Here is a 23,431-nt window from a genome sequence, read left to right as displayed (position 1 = left end):
AGCACTTGGGAGAGTACAATATAACAATATAACAGACACATTCCCTATCCACACAAGCTTACAGACTAAAGGGGGTGGATAGGTGGGTGGCAAGTAATGCTCTCGATTTTGAGGGTCACTCAGTTGTAGCCACTGAGATGTTGAGTGGACAGTGTGCTTTAAGGGCAAGTGAAACATGACTGGTCTTGAGGTGTTAAATATAGGTACATGGGTAGAGGGTTAAAGGGGCAGGTTATTGTGACTAGGACTTCAGGGGAAGAAAACAAAAAGAAAGGGGAGCTGAGAGCTCACCTCCTCCAGGAGGCCTTCCCAGACTGAGCCCCTTCCTTCCTCTCCCCCTCGTCCCCCTCTCCATCCCCCCATCTTACCTCCTTCCCTTCCCCCCAGCACCTGTATATATGTATATATGTTTGTACATATTTATTACTCTATTTATTTATTTATTTATTTTACTTGTACACATCTATTCTATTTATTTTATTCTGTTAGTATGTTTGGTTTTGTTCTCTGTCTCCCCCTTTTAGACTGTGAGCCCACTGTTGGGTAGGGGCTGTCTCTATATGTTGCCAATTTGTACTTCCCAAGCGCTTAGTACAGTGCTCTGCACATAGTAAGCACTCAATAAATATGATTGATGATGAGGAGGAGAAAGGGAAGTGAAGAAGGAAAACAGAGGCTAGAGAAGGAAGGAGAAAAATATGTGATAGTGGCAAGAGTGGGTTTATTCTGCCCGAAGTCTCTGCTACTTGTTCCCTGTTCTTTGACCTGAGGTCAAGCTGCTGCCTCTGGCCTGCCTGGCTGCCTCATGGTCCCAGAATTCGTGCCCAAGATGGATGGGTTTGGCAAGGATAGCGGAGGCAGACAGGAGGCCCTATCATCTCCATCCAAACTGCTACCACGTTAACACAATCACTCATCCTCTCCTTCCTGGATTACTGCATCAGCCTCTTTGCTGACCTCCCAGCCTCCTGTCCCTTCACACTCCAGTCCATACTTCACTCAGCTGCCCAGGTGATTTTTCTACAGAAACACTCAGGGCATGTCACCCTCGTCCTCAAAAAAATTCCAGTGGTTGTCCACCCACCTCCGCCTCAAACAAAAATTCCTCACCACTGGCTTTAAAGCACTCCATCATCTTGCCCCCTCCTACATCGTCTCGCTACTCTCTTACTACAACCCAGACTGCACACTTCACTCCTTTAGTGCTACCCGTCTCATTGTGCCTCGATCTCATTTATCTCGCCACCGACCCCTCGCCCACATCCTGCCTCTGGCCTGGAATGCCTTCCCTCTTCAAATCCGGCAGATAATTACTCTGCCCTTCTTCAAAGTCTCATTGAAGGCACATCTCCTCCAAGAGGCCTTCCCTGACTAAGCCCCCCTTTCCTCTTTTCCCACTCCCTTCTGTGTCACCCTGACTTGCTCCCTGTGTTCTTCCCCACTCCGAACCCCACAGCACTTACTCTAGACTGTGAACCCGTTGTTGGGTAAGGACCGTCTCCATATGTTGCCGACTTGTACTTCCCAAGTGCTTAATACAGTGCTCTGCACACAGTAAGTGCTCAATAAATATGATTGAATGAGTGAATAAATGAATGTACATATCTGTAATTCATTTATTTATATTAATGTCTGTCTCCCCTCACTACACTATAAGCTCTATGTGGGCAGGGAATGAGTCTGGTTACTGTTGTATTGTACTCTCCCAAGCCCTTAATACAGTACTGTGCACACAGTAAGCCCTCAATAAATACAATTGAATGAATGAATGAATGAATGAGTGAGGGATAGAAACAGACTTTGGAACAATCACGGCTTCCTGGGCACCTGGCCAGGCCAAATCAGGAGGTTGTGGTAGGGAATAAAATCAGCATGCCCTAATAGATAGAACACAGGCCCAGGAGTCAGAAGGACCTGGGTTCTAGTCCCAACTCTGCCACTGTGTGACCTTGGGCAAGACACTTAACTTCTCTGTGCCTCAGTTACCTTTGTATGTAAAATGGGGATTAAGGTTGTGAGCTCCAGGTGGGACAGGGATTGGGTCCAACCTGATTAGCTTGTATTTACCCCGGCATTTAGTACAGTGCCTGATACACAGTGCTTAAAAAATACCATAAAAAAATTCCACTGGACAAGCAGTAAGCTTCTTGAAGGCAGGGACCATGTTTACTTATTCTGTTGTAGTACTCCTCCAAGCATTTATTACAATTCTCTGCATAGCATGAATGTCCAATGCCTAATTGATTGATGGATTGATTGATTTATGTTTTCAGTGAAGCTGGAAATTCAGCATCTGGTTACATATGCTACTCCTATTAATGACCCTAAGGGCCAATTTATTTATCCTGGCAAGGGTGGCAGTGACTCCTACAGCCTTCTCTATTGTCTTACCACTGAGAGTTCTGGCCCATCATCCCAGCCGAATGAAAGCCCTTAATGGGTCTCATCTTTGGCATGTCAAAACTCAGGGTGACCAATCCAAATCCAGATGTGTAGTCACTTGATACATGAGAGAGAAGAATGTTTGACGACCCATTATTCCTACTAGGAATGTAGAGGAAAAAAATTATTCCTTCATTAATAGTGATATAGTTGCCATTTGACCCAACTTCCATTTCTGGGCAGAAGGCTGGAGAACTCAAGGAAGTTAAATAGGTAGCGATGAAGATATCTTTAAATATAATATCTCTGCCCTGGAGTTTTCAATTAGTCTAGACTTTCCCACTGGACCTTTATGGCAACTTCCACTGACATCCGTAGTTGTAGTGGGAGGAGGAATAGTATTTAATAAGCCCTTACTGTGTTCAGACCACTAAACTAAGCACGGGGAGAGAACACTTAGGTAACATCACATAATAACAACAATAATTATGTGTAATAATGATGTGTATATAGCTATAATCCTATTTATTTATATTGATGCTGTTGATGCCTGTTTACTTGTTTTGAAGTCTGTCTCCCCCCTTCTAGACTGTGAGCCCCTTGTTGGGCAGGGATTGTCTCTGTTTGTTGCCAAACTGTACTTTCCAACCGCTTAGTACAGTGCTCTGCACACAGTAAGTGCTCAATAACTACGATTGAATGAGTGAATGAATGAATTTGTTGCATCAGTTATAGCCATACAGAGCCAACCATCAAGGCTATTTTGTTGCTTAATTCCACCAAGTTCCTTGAATCTTCCTTCCCAGTGTGATGCACCTGGAAGCAATAGTAAATTATTTTAATTAGACTCCTTTTGAATCCATTCCATGTACTAAGTACTAGGAGGACTACAAAAGAAGCAAAAGATATATTTCCCTTCCCCCCACAAAACACTCTGAATTTGTGCTTTTAAAGACCACACTGGGAAAATTCAAGGAATTTGGTGGAGTTGGACAGCAAATGACTTTGATGGCTGGTTGCCAGGGAACAGAATGACCTTGTCATCCTTTCAGAGTTTTTTTTATCATTAATTAGACAATCTGGTAGGGATATTTTCCAGTAGAATTCCCTTCTATTTTCAGCATGGAATAGACCTGCACCTGCAATTGTTGGCAAACAACGCCTGCATTCCCTAAGTATCTTTCCATTAGTAGAACGTTTTGCTGTTTTATTTATTTAATTTTTTTCTTTTAGGGCCATCCATTAATGAGAGTAGCCTGGGCGAAATGTTTTTGTTATGAAGAATAATTTTTAACATGAAGACTGTTGAAATATAGGATACTGACATACCTGTAATAATTGACCTTTGGAAGATAGATATTTCCCTGTTAGCAGAATCATAAGTAACTGCATGTGACCCAACCTAAAAGATGTTAATTTGAATTTTTCTTCTTTACTTAGTATTTGTGGAATTCAACACCTGGAGCGTGCAGGGAACAAGCTGACCCTCTTTGACTCCCTTTATTTCTGCATAGTGACGTTTTCTACTGTTGGCTTTGGGGACGTCACGCCTAAATTCTGGCCCTCAAAACTGTTTGTCGTCGTGATGATCTGCGTTGCTCTTGTAGTGCTACCCATCCAGGTAAAATTGATTGACCATATTTTCATTTTAAAGAGGTGTCACTGCTGCTGTAAATTTTGATATATTACATTTTTTTGTATCAGGAAGCTCAGGTGATATTTGAATTAATTTGTTGTTTATAGACATTTACAAAATTAAGTAAAATAAGCAAAATGTAAAGAAGACAGCACCCGTAGTCATTCGTAACAACCCTCCAGACTGTGAGCCCGTTGTTGGGTAGGGACCGTCTCTATATGTTGCCAACTTGTACTTCCCAAGCGCTTAGTACAGTGCTCTGCACATGGTAAGTGCTCAATAAATTCGATTGAATGAATGAATGAACCATTATGTAATTTCATAGTCCTACAGTTTTCCCCTCTGATAATATTTTTTCACAATGAACCCTTTTCTATCCCTCTGAGTATTATTATTATTATTATTACCCTGCTTTCATACATAATAGCTTTTCAAATGTATTCAAGGATACCAAACTCATGTGTGCATGGTGCCCAGCTTCATTACAACAAATGTTTCTGACTTTGTATAGAACTCCCTTCTGAATGTTTATGACTGTCATCCAAATTGAAAATTAATCTCAGGTGAAATATTCATGTCTCAGAATATATTTTATTTTATGCTTTGAGAATGTTCTGTATAATTTTCTTCAACTTCCCCCAAAAATTGGAGTAATGAGTCAGGAATCCTAACAGTGATTTTCTATTTCATCTAAATCATTTTACAAGTTGAGCCTTTCAGGGGTCTTTCTGGAGTGCTTTCAAGAGTATTTATCGAAGTCTCTCTTGGCTTGGAAAATCCACTCACATAGTATCAACTTCAAGCCACTGTTCCCAGATCACTGGGGTGATCATCCCTCACCTGTGCCTTTTACGTGTCACTTACGTGTCATGACTTTTTGTCTTGTGCACTGCCGTGCCGTAGGATAACAGCAACAAGCATAAGCGGGATATGTTAACAGAGCAGATAGTGATTCTGCACTGGGCACTGTGGCCCTGGCTGGACTCCATCAGAAACTTTCTTCATTGATCATTCATTCAGTCAGTCTTATGTATTGAACGCTTACTGTGTGCTTGGGAGAGTACATTGTAACAGTCAAAAGATTCTTTCCCTGCACAAAATGAGCTTACAGGCTAGAGGATGAGTTTTCTCTAGAGGCAGTGTATGATGCTCCCCTGTCAAAACCCCCAGAGATGGCCACTGGCAAGGAGTGAGTTTGCCATTTCAATCACAGGCAGTACGACCCAAATGGAGAATGGAAGACGGATATGCTTTTCTACCCCTTTGTGATGCTTTTCCAGACTCAGAAGGGGACATGGGTTCTAGATTTCTCTATGTTGAGAAGAAAAGCTAATTATGGACATCTTCTGGAATGGGAATCCAAAACCACACATTTCCCTATGGTAAAATGATTTCTGGTTTGCTTTCTTTGCAATAAAGCAAGTGGGGGAGGTTGGCAGTGGAGTTTTTTAACTGAGTTACTGGAGTGAGCAGAATGCAGAGGCCAATGAGGATTTTTTTTTTTTTTGGCAGCCATGGAATGGTTCTTGACTGGCCTGGCTCTCTGCCTTATTGAAGCTCCTGCCCTGGCACTGGAAAAAAATACATGAGAAACTACAATGTTAAGGTTCCCCAAAGAGCTGGACAGTTCCAAAGAAGGAAGGAGATTGAGTTGAAGAAGAGGGAAGAGAAATATGAGCTCAGAAAAATTCATCTATTTCCAAATCAGAAGGGAAAAGTGAAGAAGGGGGATAAAAAAAGTGTTAAAGACACAGAGACAGAAATACAGAGAAATGCAAAACCCCTCTAAATCCTTTGTTACTGATGAAACCCATGAAGAATAGTTTTTAAATTTTCTTATTGGGATAAATTATCTAATTGTATGGTAATCCCTACCATCGACTTCAAAGTACTCAATCAATAATAATTATTATTAATAATTGGAGAAGCAGCGTGGCTTAGTGGATAAAGCATGGGCCTGGGAATCAGAAGAACCTGGGTTCTAATCCAGGCTCTGCCACTTGTCTGTTGTGTGACCTTGGGCAAGTCACTTAAATTCTCTGTGCCTCAGTTACCTCTTCTGTAAAATGGGGATTAAGACTGTGAGCCCCACAAGGGACAGGGACTGTGTCCACCTGATTACCTTGTATCTACCCCAGCTCTTAGAGTAGTGGTTGGCACATAGTAAATGCTTAACAAATGCCATAATTATCATTATTATTCTTATATCCAACAGTCCACCACTCCCCACACCTTCTAAACACTCTATTGTATATTTTTTAATTGGTATTTGTTCAGCTCTCAGTACATACGAGGCACCAAGCACCAAGGTAGATACAAGTTATTTAGATTGGACCCAGTCCATGTCCCATATGAAGCACACAGTCTAAATCCCCATTTTACAGATGAGGTAACTGAGGCATAGGGACGTGAAGTGACTTGCCCAGGATCACACAGCAGGCAAGCGGCAGAGCTGGAAATAGAGTCCTTCTAACTTCCAGGCCTGTGCTCTATCCACTAGACCATGCTTGTCTTGTCTTATGCCGTCAAGTCGTTTCTGACCCATAGCGACCCCATGGACACATCTCCCCCAGAACGCCCCACCTCCATCAGCAATCATTATGGGGGTGAATCCATAGAGTTTTCTTGGTAAAAGTCCAGAATTGGTATACCATTGCCTCCTTCCGCGCAGTAAACTCGAGTCTCTGCCCTCGACTCTCTCCCGTGCCGCTGCTGCCCAGCGTGGGTGAGTTTTGACTTGTAGCAGATCGCCTTCCACTCGCTAGCCACTGGCCAAGCTAGGAATGGAATGGGTAGGTCTCTGCTTGACTCTCCCTCCCGTAGCCGAGACTGGTAGCGTACTGGAAACTCTCCAGGTGCGACCCTGAGAGGGGATAGACGATGCTGCTTTTCCTAAAATCATATCTCATCTAAGAAACCTTCTCAGATTATGCCCTTTTTTCCCTTATGTGTCATCTCCGGTGCATCAACTTTACACTTGGCTGTGAGAAGGCTGACTGTGTCGCTGTTGAAAACCTTCAGCTGTCTAGAGGGTTTTCTGGGTGACTGGTATATAATCTTATTATTCTTCAGGCTTAGTATCAGTTAATAGTGTTGTAATGACCCTATAAATATCCATAATCATCTGCATGTCTTGCATATGAGGTGTGAGCACAAACATAAGCATTAAAGTTATTAGATCTTGACTCGACACTTTGAAAGAAGCTTGTAGCCTGTTTAGCTGGAAGAGTTTCCTGGTAGATGATTGTGCCAGCCATATAATGTGAGAGCTCACCTCCTCCAGGAGGCCTTCCTCCTATTTCCTCTCCTCCTCCCCACCCCCCCGCCATACCTCCTTCCCCTCCCCACAGCACTTGTATATGTTTGTACAGATTTATTACTCTATTTATTTTACTTGTACATATTTACCATTCTATGTATTTTGTTGATGATGTGCATATAGCTTTAATTCTATTTTTTTCTGATGATTTTGACACCTGTCTATGTTTTGTTTTGTTGTCTGTCTCCTCCTTCTAGACTGTGAGCCCGTTATTGGGTAGGGACCATCTCTATAAGTTGCTGACTTGTACTTCCCAAGCGCTTAGTACAGTGCTCTGCACACAGTAAGCGCTCAATAAATACGATTGAATGAATGAATGAATGAATGAATGAATCCCTTAAGCACTTTGATACTCATCCCAGCCCCAGTACTACTCTTTCCTTTATCCGTAACCTATTTTAATGTCTATTACCTCATAGACTGCAAACTAGTTGTGGACAGGAATCATGTCTATCACCTCAGTTGTATTGTACTTTCCCAAGTGCTGGGTGCTCTTTTCACAGTATGTGCTCAATAAATACATCTGACTGATTGATTGGGTTAAACGATCTCTAAAGTGAAAATAGAATGGTGTTTCAATCAGTGGCATTTTTTGAGTGCCTGCTGAATTCTAGGCACCATACCATGTGCCTGTGACAGTACAAAGTTGCAAGAAACATATTTTCTGCCCTCAAGAAACTGGAATATAATGGGAGAAAAAAGCAAAAATAATATTTGTAGTGAGGAAGAACAAACAGAATGTAGAGAGCAGCACAAACACATCAGAATGAAGTGCACTGAATTACTAATTACTTGGGAAGATAGAAGAAGTGACATGCTCCCTGCCCACTGCACTTAGCCTCTGTAGGGGAGACAAATTTAAAAGATTTACATAGAGTTGTCAAAAAAGAAAAAGTTATCCAATTGGAGAATCATTTTCCATGAGCCATTTGTCGTCTGCTCAGAAGTGGGTGTCTGTGAGGGTTTTATAGGCATAAATCTGTGGACACCAGAATGCATTTGACCTGCCCTCAAGGCACAACATGATGTTTCCTACTGATTATTTTCATCTCCTCCTAGAACAGTCCAACTTTGAAGGGGAAAAGGGGCAATCTTCTCCTTTCTGAGCACAACTTCAGTTGGGAGATAGATCCGACTCAGACATTCTCCCTGTAGCTGTAGCTCCACTGGGATGCGGGAGCAGATTTATAATTTTCCTTCCTACATGGACACGAAGCATATTGCCAGGTTAGATAGGCATTGCCCCATGGAAACTGAAGCCTTGGTGGTGGAGGTGGGGAGCCCCAAGCTATCTTCTTGTAATTATTGTTTTTGCCATAATAATGATAATAATAATAATAATAATAATAATTGTGGCATTTGTTAAGCACTTACTATGTGCCAGGCACTGTACTAAGCACTTGGGTGGATACAAGCAAATCAGGTTGGACACTGTCTCTGTCCCACATGGTGCTTATAGTCTTAATCCCCATTTTACAGATGAGATGTGAGGCACAGAGAAGTGAATAATAATGATGGTATTTGTTAAGCGCTTACTTTGTGCAAGACTTGTCCAAGGTCACACAGGTCCATTGGTGGTGGAGCCTGGATTAGAATACAGGACCTTCTGATCCTCAGGCCCGGGCTTTATCCATTAGCCAGGCTACTTCTCACTAGGTGGATAGCCTCGTGGAAAGAGCACAGGCCTGGGAATCAGAGGACCTGAGTTCTAATCCTGAGTCTGCCATTTGCCTGCTGTGTGATCTCGGTCAAATCACTTAACTTCTGTACTCAGTTACCTCATCCATAAAATGAGGATTAAATCCTTCTCCCTCTGACTTCGACTGTGAGCCCCATGTGGGCAAGGACTGTATCCAACCTGATTATCTTGAATCTACCCCAGTGCTTAGAACAATGATTGACATATAGGAAGTGGTTCACAAATATTATTATTATTATATACAAGGGTGCTGAGGATAGGTATAAACACATCCAAAAGTGATAGACTATATATGGATATAAAATGGTATATATGTCTTGGGAGGTGGGATTTAAGCAGGGCTTGAATTGTGGTCCATCAGATTTTGCAACAGGATCAAAGATGTTTATTGGAAAAAATAAGTTTTGTCACTGCTAAGATACCCTTTGAATTATGTAAGAAGAGAAACTAGCCCAGCTTGCTAGCTGATCTCGCTGACATAGATTCTTATTTTGCTCATCCCCTCATAAAGGCATTTTAAATCTGAACCCTTAATTGATTGTCAAAAGAACACTTTATTTCCTTGTAGAAACATTGCAGGACTCAAAAATATAGTGCAGGAAATAGGCTAACACTGCCACACATTTTCTATCTCTCTTCTACTTTGGAGCCGATTAACTTCCACAATGCATTTTTATCACAGTTTTGCTCATTGTAAGCAATTAAACAAATATAACTGATTGCAGAAACATAATCTGATTTCCATTTCTGTCTTTTCTCCACACACAATGAATGGTTACAGTTCGAGCAACTCGCCTATTTGTGGATGGAGAGGCAGAAGTCTGGTGGAAACTACAGTCGTCATAGAGCACAGACAGAGAAACATGTTGTACTCTGTGTCAGTTCTCTGAAGATCGACCTGCTTATGGATTTCTTAAATGAGTTTTATGCTCATCCTCGTTTACAGGTACAGTATATGGGGAATTTAAACTCTAAGTCAACAGTGATAAACTCAATTAGAAGATGGTGTAGTCTGACTTATTGGAAAGCCCTCATGTTTATAACCTGATTCAGAAAGGAGCAAATGAGAAAGCCCCAGATAAAATATAGCAGCATATATGAGATACTGCAGTTTTTATTAAACCTTCCAATTGGAAGTATGCCATACTACAGAGAGTTTCTACTGAATCAACTTAGGAGTTTCCCGTCAACCAATCAATTGATAGTATTTATTAAGCACTTACTTCATGTAGAGCACTGAACTAAGCTTTTGGTAAAGGGGAGAAAATGGAAAAATAAATGCCAGCTAAAGGGAAGCAATAGAGTGTAAAGATACATACTTAAGAGCTTTAAAGGAAGGGCAGAAAACTAAGTATTTAGATGATGAGGAAGTGTTGAAATGGCAATGGGGAGGAAATATGGTGAACAGATGAGTGATTATCAAGGAAGGCCTCCTGGAGGGCATGCAATTTTCAGAAAGACATTCAAGATGGGCAGAGCAGTGGTCTGGAAGATATGAAAGGGGAGAGAGTTTGAAGAAGGAGGGATGGCCAGAATGAGAATTCGATGAAGAGAGAGATGAGAAGTCATAATGAGTGGGTTGACCTCAGAGGAATGAAGCAGAATGAATGCCTTAAAGATGATGGTCAGGAGTTTCTGTTGGGTAGAGAAGATTGGGCAGCCATTGGAGGTTTTTTGAGGAATGGAGAGAGATGCAAGAAATGATGTTTTAGAAAAATGATCTAGGCAGCAGAGTGAAGTGTGGACTAGAGAGGGGAGAGACAGAGGGAAGGGCAGGGAGGTATGTGAGGAGGCTGAAGCCATAGTTGAGCAGGGATTTGGCAAGTGTTTGGACCAGCATGGTGGCAGTTTGGGTGGGAAGGAAGGGGTAGAATCTGTATTGTACTCTCCTAAGTGTTTAGTACAGTTCTCTGCACACAGTGGTTGTTCAATAAGTACTGCTTACTGACTGACTGACTGGACATATTGTAGAGGAAACACCAACAGCATTTAGTGACTAATGTTAACTTCAGGCTGGAAAGGGACAGAGGAATCAAAGAGTCAAAGCTACAGTTTTTCGAGAAGGGGAGGACCCTGGTGTTGTCAACTGTGATGGGCAAGTTACAAGTAGAAGAGGATTTGGGCAGAGAGATGAGGAGTTCACTTTTGGACATTTTGAGCTGGAGGTGTTGGCAGGAAATCCCGCTGGAGGCAGGAAACAATGTGAGATTGCTGAGAAGAAATAGGTAGATTTGGGAGTTGTCTACGTTGTGGTGGTAGTTGAAGCCTTGAAAGCAGATGAGCTCCCCAAAACAGTGATGTAGATTGAGAGTAGGTGGGGACCCAGAACTGAACCTCACAGGAGATCCTCAGTAAAAGTTTGGGAGGCAGAGCAGGAGCAGGAGAAAGAGGCAGAGAAGATAAAAATGATGGCATTTGTTAAGCACTTACTATGTGCAAAGTACTGTTCTAAGCACTGGGGAGATACAAGGTGATCAGGTTGTCCCATGGGGAGCTCACAGTCTTAATCCCCATTTTACAGATGAGGGAACTGAGGCCCAGAGAAGTTAAGTGACTTGCCCAAAGTCACACAGCTGACAAGTGGCGGAGCCAGGATTTGAACCCATGACCTCTGACTCTAAAGCCCGTGCTCTTTCCACTGAGCCATGCTCCTTCTTACTGAGCCACGCTGCTTCTTTCCTCCCATCCCTAGAGCGGTAGAGTTTCAAGGTGGTCAGTGTATCTCTGCGCCAATTAGGCATTTGGCATTTTCTAGACTGTGAGTCCACTATTTTATTTTGTTAACATGCTTTGTTTTGTTCTCTGTCTCCCCCTTCTAGACTGTGAGCCCACTGTTGGGTAGGGACCGTCTCTATATGTTGCCAACTTGGACTTCCCAAGCTCTTAGTACAGTGCTCTTCACACAGTAAGTGCTCAATAAATATGATTGAATGCATGAATTAATTAAGTGCTATTTGCAAAGCACTGTTCTAAGTGCACTCAATAAATACGATTGAATGAATGAATTTGTGCTACAGTAATACTCTATTTTATTTGTACATATTTATTCTATTGATTTTATTTTGTTAATATGTTTTGCTTTGTTGTCTGTCTCCCCCTTCTAGACTGTGAACCCACTGTTGGGTAGGGACCGTCTCTATATGTTGCCAACTTGGACTTCCCAAGCGCTTAGTACAGTGCTCTGCACACTGTAAGCGCTCAATAAATACGACTGACTGAATGAATGAATTTGTGCTACAGTGATACTCTTTATTTTATTTGTACATATTTACAATATACAATTTACATATTTAGATGTGGCCAGAAAAGTAGGAGATAGGCTCGGAGAGGACTGTGTCAGAGAAACCAAAATTATGTAGTAGCCTTGCTGCTTTTATGTGGCTGGCAACTGCTTATGGACTAATTTATTTAAAATCATTCAAGCCAGGTCTACCCAACACCAAGTTAGGGGAAGGCTTGATTTGGATAAGTATTAAATTTACTTTGCTGGACAATGAGACCCCAAAGCAAGTTACCTCTCTACAAAGTCCAAACTAACTGGATAATTGCCAGCTGTCACTTTGTGCTTGCAAGCCTAGCTTGTTATGTGAGCAAATAAAATGAATTTTCCCACAAACTGAGATGCCCTTGCTTAGGCTATAATTATAATAGCAAATTATTCAGATAGTTGAGAAGCTTAAATCATTCAGGTATTTAAGGGAGCAGCGTGGCTCAGTGGAAAGAGCCCGGGCTTTGGAGTCAGAGGTCATGGGTTCAAATCCCGGCTCTGCCAATTGTCAGCTGGGTGACTTTGGGCAAGTCACTTAACTTCTCTATGCCTCAGTTCCCTCATCTGTAAAATGAGGATGAAAACTGAGAGCCCCCCGTGGGACAATCTGATCACCTTGTAATCTCCCCAGAGCTTAGAACAGTGCTTTGCACATAGTAAGCACTTAATAAATTCCATTATTAATAAATTCCATTAAGGGAAAGTGAGGGCTTGAATTTCTTCTCCCACTAACCAAGACTCACTAAGAAAGGGAGAGGGGTCAGTTCGTTTTTTCCCCAGTGCCATTTGCCACCCCTTTCTCTTTCTGTTTTTTAAAGCCTACAACATCAGCTTCTCCCATTGTTCCCATGGCTTCAACCCTAAGTGTATGTCTTCCAAATTACTGGTCACTAATATCTACTACCCCCCAGGACCCATGTCCAATTTCTTGAACCATTTGATCCCATTCTCACGTTCCTTCTCTCCTTCTCCATCCCCTTCAGAATCTTCATTATTTAGGTGGCTATTTCTGATGACCCCACAGCCACTCACTTTTTGTCCACAATTCAGCCCTCTAGACTGGGTTGCATAGGAAGCAGTATGGCCTAGTGGATAGACCATGGACCTGGGAATCAGAAGGACTGGATTCCAATTCCAGCCCCACCACTTGCCAGCTGTGTGACCTTGGGCAAGTCAATTAACTTCTCTGTTCCTAAGTTACCTCATCCATAAAATGGGGATTTAAGACTGTGGGCTCCATACGGGACAGGGACTGTGTCCAACCTGATTAGCTTGTATCTACCCCAGAGTTTAGTACGGTGCTTGGCACATAGTAGGAGCTTAACAGATACCATCATTATTATCAGACTCTAAGCTCCCTCCCTCTAGACTTTAAGGAAGGGAGGAGGGAGGAATAAAGGGAGCAAGTCAGGGTGATGCAGAAGGGACTGGGAGAAGAGGAAAGGGCTGCTGAGTCAGGGAAGGCTTCCTGGTGGAGATATGCCCTCAACAAGGCTTTGAAGGGGGTTAGATTAATTGTCTGTCAGATTTGAGGAGGGAGGGTGTTCCAGGCCTGAGACAGGACATGGGCCAGGGGTCGGTGGCAAGATAGATGAGATTGAGACACATTGAGAAGGTTAGCATTAGAGGAGCAAAGTATGTGGTCTGGTTTGTAGTAGGAAATTAATGAGGAGAGGTAAGAGGGGGCAAGATGATTGAGTGCTTTAAAGCCAATGGTGAGGAGTTTTTGTTTGATGTGGAGGTGGATGTGCAACCACTAGAGATTTTTGAGGAGTGGAGAAACATATCCTGAACTTTTTGTAGAAAAATGATCTGGGTAACAGAGTGAAGAATGGACTGGAGTGGTCAGTAGAGATATCTTGAAGGCAAGAGGAAATGCAAGACTTGCAGAGAGATCAGGGCTGGAGATGTAAATTTGGGTGTCATACGCATAGAGGTGGTAGTTGAAGTGGGAGCAAATGAGTTCTCCAAGACAGAAGAGTGGGTGTAGATGGAGAATAAAGGGTATCCTGAACTGAACTTCGAGGGACCCTCACATTTAGGGGATGGGAGGCGGAGGAGGAGACCATGAAGAAAACTGAGAATGAAAAGCCAGAGAGATGAGAAGCAGCGTGGCTCAGTGGAAAAACCGCTGGCTTGGGAGTCAGAGGTCATGGGTTCTAATGCCAGCTCTGCCACTTATCAGCTGAGTGACTTTGGGCAAGTCACTTAACTTCTCTGTGCCTCAATTACCTCATCTGGAAAATGGGATTTAAGACTGTGAGCCCCTGATCACCTTGTAACTTCCCCAGCGCTTAGAATATTGCTTTGCACATAGTAAGCGCTTAATAAATGCCATTATTATTATTATCATTATTATTATTATTATTATGTTGGACAACCTGATTACCTCATATCTCCCCCAGTGCTTATAACAGTGCTTGGCACATAGTAAGCACTTAAGAAATACCAGTATTATTATTATTATCATTATTATTATTATTAGGAGAACCAGGAGACAACGATCTCAGTGAAGCCAAGGTTGGATAATGCTTCCAGGAGAAGGGGGTAGTTGGCAGTATTGAAGGCAACTGAGAGGTTGAGGAGGATTTGGATAATGATAATAATGATGGTATTTGTTAAGTGCTTACTATGTGCAAAGCACTGTTCTAAGCACTGGGGAGGTTACAAGGTGATCAGATTGTCCCTCAGGGGGCTCACAGTTTTAATCCCCATTTTACAGATGAGGTAACTGTGGCACAGAGAAGTTGTGACTTGCCCAAAGTCACACAGTGATAGTGTAAGGAGGAAATAACTGGAGACCTTTGAGAAAGTGGTTTCTGTGGAGTCAAGTGGACGGAAACCAGATTGAAGGAGGTCATGGACGGAATTGGAGGAGAGGAATTTGAGACAGCGGGTGTAGATGACTCCCTCAAAGAGTTTGTTAAAGAATGGTAGGAGGGAGATTGGGAGATAATTGGAGGGAGCTGTGGGGTCAAGGGAGAGGTTTTTTTAGGATGGGGAGATGTGGACATTTTTGAAAGCAGTGGGGAAGGAGCCATTGGAGAGTGAACAGTTGAAGATGGTTGTTAGGGAGGGAAGGAGCGAGGGGGCAAGAGTTTCGATAAGATGCCCAGGTATCTCCTATTGTTACCAACCCCCTTGACCCCACGGTGCCTTCCAGTTATTGCCCATCTTTGACCATTTCTGTCCAAATTCCTTGAACAAGTTGTGTACACCCACTGCCTTCACTTCCTCTCCTCCAACTCCCATCTCAGCCTTCTGCAGCCTGGTTTCTACTCCCTCAACTCCATTGAAACTGACCTCTCCCCAGTTACTAATGACCTCCTCCTGACCAAATCTAACAGACGCTGTTCCAACCTAATCCTCCCAGACCTCTCAGCAACCGTCGACATTGCAGACCACCTCCATCTGGAAACACTATCTAACCTTGGTTTCACTGACACTGTCTCCTCCTGGTTCTCCTTCTACCTCTCTGGTAGCTCCTTCTCAGTCTCTTTCATGGACTCCTCGTCTGCCTCCCACCCCCTAACTGTGGGAGTCTGTCACGGCTCCGTTCAGAGTCCCCTTCTCGTTCCCGTTTATACTCACTGCCTTGGAAAACTCAGCCTGTACCATGGCTTCAACTATAATTTCTAAGGATTTTGACTCCCATTTCTATCTCCCCAGTCATGACCTCTCTCTTTCTCTATAGTCTTGCATTTTCTTTACAGCCCTACTAAAATAACATCTCGTCCAAGAAGACTTCCCCGACTAATATCTAATCTTTCTATCCTGTTTCCCTATCAACCGCATCACCGGGGCACTTGAGTGCTAAACACTTAAATGCTTCCCCTCTTGTCCTACCACCACGACACTTATGTAGAAATCTTTATTCTCAAGTTTCTTCCCCTGACTGTAGTTTATTTTGACGTCTGTCTCTCCCAGTAGTTTGTAAAATCCTTAAGGGCAGCAATTGTCTCTACTTACTCCGTTGTGCTTAAAAGACTGCCCTGCACAGAGTAAGCCCTTAAAAAATACAATTTATTGACCGATTGATTGAATTTGCCAGATAATAGAAAGGAGTATGGCCTAGTGGAAAGAACATGGGCCCCCAAGTCAGAGGACCTGGTTTCTAATCCTGCCTCTGCCAATTGCTTGCTGTGTGACCTTGGGCAAGTCACTTAACTTGTCTGGGCCTCAGTTCTCCTGATCTCCCTCCTATTTAGACTGTGAGTCCCATGCAGTACAAGGATTGTGTCCAACCTAATTAACATGTACCTACCCCAGCATTTAGAACAGTAAGTGCTTAACAAATAGCATTAAAAAAAATAAAGGTCATAGTATATTTTAGGCCTTAATTGTCCAGGAAAACTATTAGTGTAATCCCAGCCAATGTCTACAGTAATCCTGATTTTTCAAATGAGCAAAGAGCAGCCATCTGTTTTCAGATATTCTTATTTTTACTAGGTTGGAGAAAGCTACAGTATAGTGTTCCATAGTTTACAGGCTCAATTTTTATTTTTCATTCTCAACTGAGACTGGTTTATAAATCTTACCCAAGTTAAATAAATATTTTTAACCACCTGGCCATAAACCAATGTATACTAGAATAAAGCCTCAAGGATTTTGTTTTTGATCATATTCAAATGGGAAATATTCCAACATTGACCACAGTGTTTTTTAAAAGGCTTCTGATATTGTTTTTTTTTTTTTTAAATAAGGAAAGTCTTTGAAACCAATCTCTGGAAAATTTGCACAATATTATCTTCTATTACTAGCCATTTTTCCTATATATTGGGAAATTGAGAACTGAGTTCTGGCTCGTTGTTATTTTCATCTCAGCTCCTGATCATCACTTAGATCTGTAACAAGATGATCCCAATTGAAGAAATATGAAAGCTAAATGAGCATCATAATTCCTCCCCAACACACCCTACCCCACCCAGAGTTATGGTGTAAAAATCCAGTGACATTTTATGTTCACTTATAATGGTGGATTGTTTCTTTTGTAAGCTGTAGAACGTGAATGGTCTGGCTACCTCTAAGCTCCCTGAGGTCAGATACTGCGTCTTCTCCTACTGTATGCTCCCAACTGCTTAGTATTTTTATACATAGTAAGCTGTCAGTAAATAATGATGATGATGATGCTGATATGGAGGAGGAGGAGGAGGAGGATAATGATGATTGTGAAGACGATCATAAATCTAGACTTTAAACCTAAGGGAGCATGTCTACGAATTCTATTATATTGTTATATTTACTCTCCCAAGCACTTATTATAGTGCTCTGTACACATTAAGCACTCAATAACTGCAATTCATTGATTCATTGATGAAGATGGTGTTGGAAACTCCAGGGCTAGATTAAAAGTATATCAAGATGTCTGAATATAAGACTTAAAACATTATGGTGTAAACAGTCTTGGCCAAATCTCAGGAAATTTGAGGTTTATATTGGTAAATGTGAACTACCAGGAATTGTCTTCAGCATCACACTTCTGGGGCCATGCCAGAAGTGACCAGTGGATAGAGAAAGAGGTTTTGTCCCTCTGTAGGGAGCAGTAGTCTGGAATGAAAGACTGATATGAAAAGAACACCCCATTGTGCCCATTTACTAACTCTGCTGTTCTGGAAAGGAAAAGGGAATAATTTGATCTGATGAATAGCCTTGGGTTCTTATTCTGTTTCCCATATTTTATCTGGTGGCAAATCTTTTTGTATATGCAATCTTGGGGCCTTCATTTGGAGCATTTCCATTTCTGTTTCATCTAGAGTCGATATTCCTAGATTCACTTTCTTGATTTGCTTCAGCTCTGAGAATATCACCTGAGCTCTGAATTTCCTCAGTTGCACAGGGACAAAGACACATCTATATCCTATAATACTGAAATGGCTGAGTATTCAGATGTATCTCTACCCAAAGAGAATTGCATTTTATGAATTGTCCTTGAGATCGTTAGTGGGCTGGAGTTTCTTCTTTCCTAAGAGAATCCAGTTTATCTTTACTCTAAAAATTTCTGGCAGTAACCCCTTTGAACAGATGCAGTGTTGTTTTCGTATATTAACTGCTAAGGAAATTTGCACTGTTTTTGGGAACAGAAGGAACTGTGCAGTTGAATGATAGCCCGTTCATTAGAGATTCTCAGTGGGAATCTTGATTTTTTATGATATTTATTAAGTGTTTACTATGTGCCAGGCACTGTACTAAGTGCTGGGGTGGATACAAGTCACTTCACTTCTCTGTGCCTCAGCTCTCTCATCTGTAAAATGGGGATTGAGACTGTGAGGCCCACATGGGACAGGGATGGTGTCCAACCCAATTTGCTTGTATCCACACCAGCGCCTAGTACAGTGCCTGGCACATAGTAAACTCTTAACAGATTCCATAGTTATTATTAGTAGTAATATTACTACAATACAAGAATAAGCAGTGTGGCCTAGTGGGAAGAGCACGGGCCATAGAGTCAGAAGGTCATGGGTTCTAATCATGCCTGACCACCTATCTGCTGTATCATCTCGAACAAGTCACTTCACTTCTCTGTGTCTCAGTTACCTCATCTGTAAAATGGGGATTGAGACTGTGAGCCCCACATGGGGCCAACCCAATTTGCTTGTATCCACCCCAGCTTAGTACAGTGGCCTGGCACATAATAAGTGCTTAACAAATACTATTATTATTATTATTACAAGAACATTGGCTAAGTCCTTGTCACACATGGACTCATAATTTTAATCTCCACTTTGCAGATGATGTAACTGAGGCAGAGAGAAATTAAGTGATGTGCCCAAGGTCGTACAGCAGACAAATGGCAGAACTCGGTGTAGAACCCAGGTCCTTACTCCCAGGCCCATACTTCATCCACTAGGTCAGATCTTTCCTGTGTACATGAATGGAAGCCCTGAATCAATCAATCAATTGATCAATCATATTTATTGAGGACTTACTGGGTGCAGAACACTGTACTAAGCTCTTGGGAGAATACAACACAATAGAGTTGATGGACTTCCCAGCCCACAACAAGCTTACAGTCTAGAGGAGTTTACAGTCCAGAGGACATTTGAACAAAGACGTACTAAGTTTTAGTAGGTAGCAAACACAACTGATAAAAGCACATAAACTTAACTGCAAGTAAAAATGCAATACAATAATTTCAGTCCTTTCACCAGACCCTTGGCTCTTGGCACCAGGGACGGGGAGAGCAAATGGAGGAGGCCAGTTGCAAAGTCTGGAGGCAGGCAGGTGGGCCAGGAGCCAGAGAATCAATCAATCAATCAATCGTATTTATTGAGCGCTTACTCTGTGCAGAGCACTGTACTAAGCGCTTGGGAAGTACAAGTTGGCAACATATAGAGACAGTCCCTACCCAACAGGGGGCTCACAGTCTAAAAGGGGGAGACAGAGAACAAAACCAAACATACTAACAAGAGAATTTCCAGGGTCAACCTTGGTGCTGACTGAGAAGCCAGTTCATGGCTATTCCCTGAGGGCGCCAGGCCCAGTTCCCAACAGTGTTCAGGGCTGGGGACAACCTGAACCCAAACAGGAGATGTGTGGCTTGAGTCCCGCGGCCGGGCCTCTGTGGAAAATCGAACCAAGTGCCCCAGTCGCCACCCAGGGCTGAGGGAGTGACCATGGTTCAGTTTGGGCTCCCTCACTTCACGAGGTTGGCTGAAAATCAGCCACAGAGAACCAAAGCCTGGAAGACAATCTTGATTACATTGTTCGATGTATCTCCTGAGAAAGTATGTGATCAGATCAAGGGTAGCTGCCAACACTTTTCTTTATTGTTGAAATAAGAAACATATAAAGGTGCTTCTTTCTCTGTAAGATAAAATAATTCCCAAATCTTTAGGATTGTTTTCATCTTTCATCCCCTATATTTTTCTGGATGGGGTGGAGAAGGGAAAGAGTGTTGGTGCCATGCCATACACTGATTTCTTGTTTATGAACATTAAACCAGGCCTCTTAGGCTCAGTTTCGTGGCTCAGTGGAAAGAGCACGGGCTTTGGAGTCAGAGGTCATGGGTTTCAAATCCCGGCTCCGTTGTGTGACTTTGGGCAAGTCACTTAACTTCCCTGTACCTCAGTTACCTCATCTGTAAAATGGGGATGAAGACTGTAAGCCCCCCATGGGACAACCTGATAATAATGATAATAATAATAATGATAGCATTTATAAAGCACTTACTATGTGCAAAGCACTATTCTAAGCACTGGGGAGGTTACAAGGTATCAGGTCGTTCCATGGGGAGCTCACAACCTGATCACCTTGTAACCTCCCCAGCGCTTAGAACAGTGCTTTGCACATAGTGAGCACTTAATAAACACCATCATTATTATTATTATTATCTGTAAAATGGGGATGAGTGTGAGCCCCATTTGGGACAGGGAATCGTCCAACCTGATTGGCTTTTGTTATACCTCAGTGCTTAGAGCAGTATTTGGCACATAGTAAGCCCTTAGCAAGTACCTTAACTGTATCATACTTTCCAAGTGCTTAGTACAGTGCTCTGCACACAGTAAGTGCTCAATAAATACAATTGAATGAATGAATGAATATTGATGAAAGCCTTTTGGTACTATTTATCTATATCAGAAACATCATGGAACTTAGACCAGTGCAATAACATATGTATAGGAATTTCTCCATGTCTCCAAGTTACATTTTCTTTAATGTAGAAGAAAACTATTTTATGTCATGACCCCCAGGCCTGAAAGGTTGATTTCCAATTTTGTATAATTGTGAGTTACTTAATAGGCTTTTGATGTTCCTGAATAGAAGAATAAATCTGCTTTCCATTTTCTCTTCTGCTTCACCCTCTGGGTTTGCGACAGGACTATTATGTGGTGATTTTGTGCCCCACTGAAATGGATGCTCAGGTACGAAGAGTCCTGCAAATCCCCATGTGGTCGCAAAGGGTTATCTATCTTCAGGGCTCAGCCCTTAAGGATCAGGACCTGTTGAGAGCAAAGTAAGTATTCCTGACCCATGACTTCTAACCTTTAAAGTCAGTACTCCCCCTTTGTTCTAAACAGAGACAGAAAAAGTGAAAAACTGCATAGCCTAGTGGATAGGCTGCAAGCTTGGGAGTCAAGAGGACCTGGATTCTAATCCCGGCTCCGCCACCTGTCCACTGTGGGACCTTGGGAAAGCCACTTAACTTCTTGATGCCTCAGTTACCTCATCTGTAAAATGGGGATTAAAACTGTTAGCCGCATGGACTGTGTCCAACCTGAATAGCTTGCATCTACCCCAGTGCTTAGTACAGTGCCTGGCACATAGTGAGTGCTTCACAAATAAATAAAAAAAGTGTGTAGGTGACACCAGAAGTTAAGGATTCTGGAATTTCCCATGAGTGTTGTTTTACTTGTTGCTTCATCTCCAAAATGGGTACACATATATCCAACGCTTAGAACAGTGCTTTGCACATAGTAAGCACTTAATAAATGTTATTATTATTATTATTATTATTATTATTATATATGGCTTCAGGATGAATGAACCTGACTCCGTCTTAAGGGGCTAAGATGCTTGGTGGAACCTAGGTTAAAACTTTCAAACCATAAAGGGCAGGGTCAACCCGAACTAGAGGCAAGAGAAGATAAGCAGCCTCCACCAGTCAACTCACTCTCCCACCTCCACTGCGATGGTTACGAGAAGCAAAATTCAATAGGGCTTCAGAGATATTTAAATGGGATAGGCACATTCATGCTAAACATATCTCAGTTTACTTTTTGGAAATCTAATGTGGGGCCCAGAAAATATTTTGTCTGTTCTGTGACTCTACCAATACTGTTCTGGTGATGGGACTATGCTAGGGTATTTTTTCTCCCTTTTTCCTTATTCTTTCTTCTATCATCACCATCCCTCATTTTCCTTCACCCATCATTCCCTCCCTTTTTCCTGTCTTCTCAGAGCACCAAGCCCTGTTTTTTTCCCTGTCTGCCTTCTGCTCCCCATGTTCCTTTCTAAATCCCATTTCCTTTAGTTAGTTATTAAGCACAAACTCTGTGCTAGGCACTGTGCTAAGCCTTGGGTTAGGTATAGCGCAGTATAATTAGATTATACAGGGGCTCACAATTGAAATGGAGGTTGAAAAATGTTAAAATAAATATGGCCTAGTGGATGGAATATAGGCCTGGGAGTCAGAAGGTCATGGCTTCTAGTCCCAGCTCTGCCACTTGTCTGCTGGGTGACCTTGGGCAAGTCACTGCACTTCTCAGTGCCTTAGTTACCTCGTTTGCAAAATGGGGATTGAGACTGGGAGCCCCATGTGGGACAGGGACTGTGTCCAACTCGATTTGCTTGTAACCACCCCAGCGGTTACTAGAGTGCCTGGCAAAGTAAATGCTTAACAAATACTACAATTATTATAGTTATTACTATTAAGTATATAAACAGTCCTTAGAAGACTGAGCCATCAAAGTCATTTCAGCTCCAGGCATTTAATCTTTAATTACAAATGGTCACAGCTTCCTTTGTGGTCCAAAAGTTGTTAAGAGAAGGGGGGGGAATGAGGCTTCTGATGTACAAAGCTCTGCTGCAGTGAACCCCAGAGGTTTTGTTCAAATAGGGGCCAAAACCATCTGAGCCTCAGTCCCTGCCCTTGCTGTCAAGGATTCTCCCCTCCCATGCTGCTCTGTTGCCTTGGGGTGGCAGATTTGGTTGTCCTCCTATGAAGGGTCTTATAAAGTCCTATGTAGAACATCGCTTGAACACAAAAGGGACGTCCTGAATCGTGTATTCAAATTCTTGGCATATGCCTCTTGATGATAATAATAGTAATAATGATTTTGTTAAGTGCTTACTATATTTCAAGCACTGTTCCAAGTGCAGATGCAGATGCAGGCTAATCAGGTTGGACACAGTCCCTGTTCCCATCTGGGGCTCACAGTCATAGGATGACAGAATAATGATGAGGTCTTTTCTGTGTGGGGAATCCTAGAGCCTTGCTTAATGGAATTCTAGGAATTCTATTTGGAATCCAGACTAATGGTACAATTACAGATGATGCTCTATATATGGATATATTCTGTATATTAGAGAAGCAATGTGGCCTAAAAGAAAGAGCACTGAACTGGGAGTCAGGAGACATGGGATCTAATTCTGGCTCTGCCAGTTGCCTGCTGTGTGACCTTGGGCAGG

The 23,431-nt window shown here is 42.4% G+C and overlaps 1 protein-coding gene and 1 non-coding gene across 6 annotated transcripts in view; one reads left to right on the top strand and one right to left on the bottom strand.

Annotated features, from left to right (window-relative positions):
• Nucleotides 1-23,431, top strand: part of KCNT2 (potassium sodium-activated channel subfamily T member 2) — a 368,421-nt gene that overhangs the window by 207,923 nt on the left and 137,067 nt on the right. For all 5 annotated transcript variants that reach the window (XM_038757817.1, XM_038757815.1, XM_038757816.1 and 2 more), the window contains 3 exons: nucleotides 3,823-4,003; nucleotides 9,818-9,982; nucleotides 21,121-21,257. In XM_038757817.1, the coding sequence (XP_038613745.1) occupies nucleotides 3,823-4,003; nucleotides 9,818-9,982; nucleotides 21,121-21,257 (483 nt within the window). The remainder of the gene's footprint in view (nucleotides 1-3,822; nucleotides 4,004-9,817; nucleotides 9,983-21,120; nucleotides 21,258-23,431) is intronic.
• On the bottom strand, nucleotides 6,754-6,891 carry LOC119938939. Its single transcript, XR_005454623.1, has one exon. It is a non-coding gene; the product is annotated as a small nucleolar RNA SNORA7 (small nucleolar RNA).

This window comes from Tachyglossus aculeatus, chromosome 16, assembly GCF_015852505.1.
Source record: "Tachyglossus aculeatus isolate mTacAcu1 chromosome 16, mTacAcu1.pri, whole genome shotgun sequence".
Lineage (NCBI taxonomy): Eukaryota > Metazoa > Chordata > Mammalia > Monotremata > Tachyglossidae > Tachyglossus > Tachyglossus aculeatus.
The sequence above is the reverse complement of the archived record's forward strand: the minus strand, read 5'-3'. Positions and strand labels throughout refer to the sequence as shown.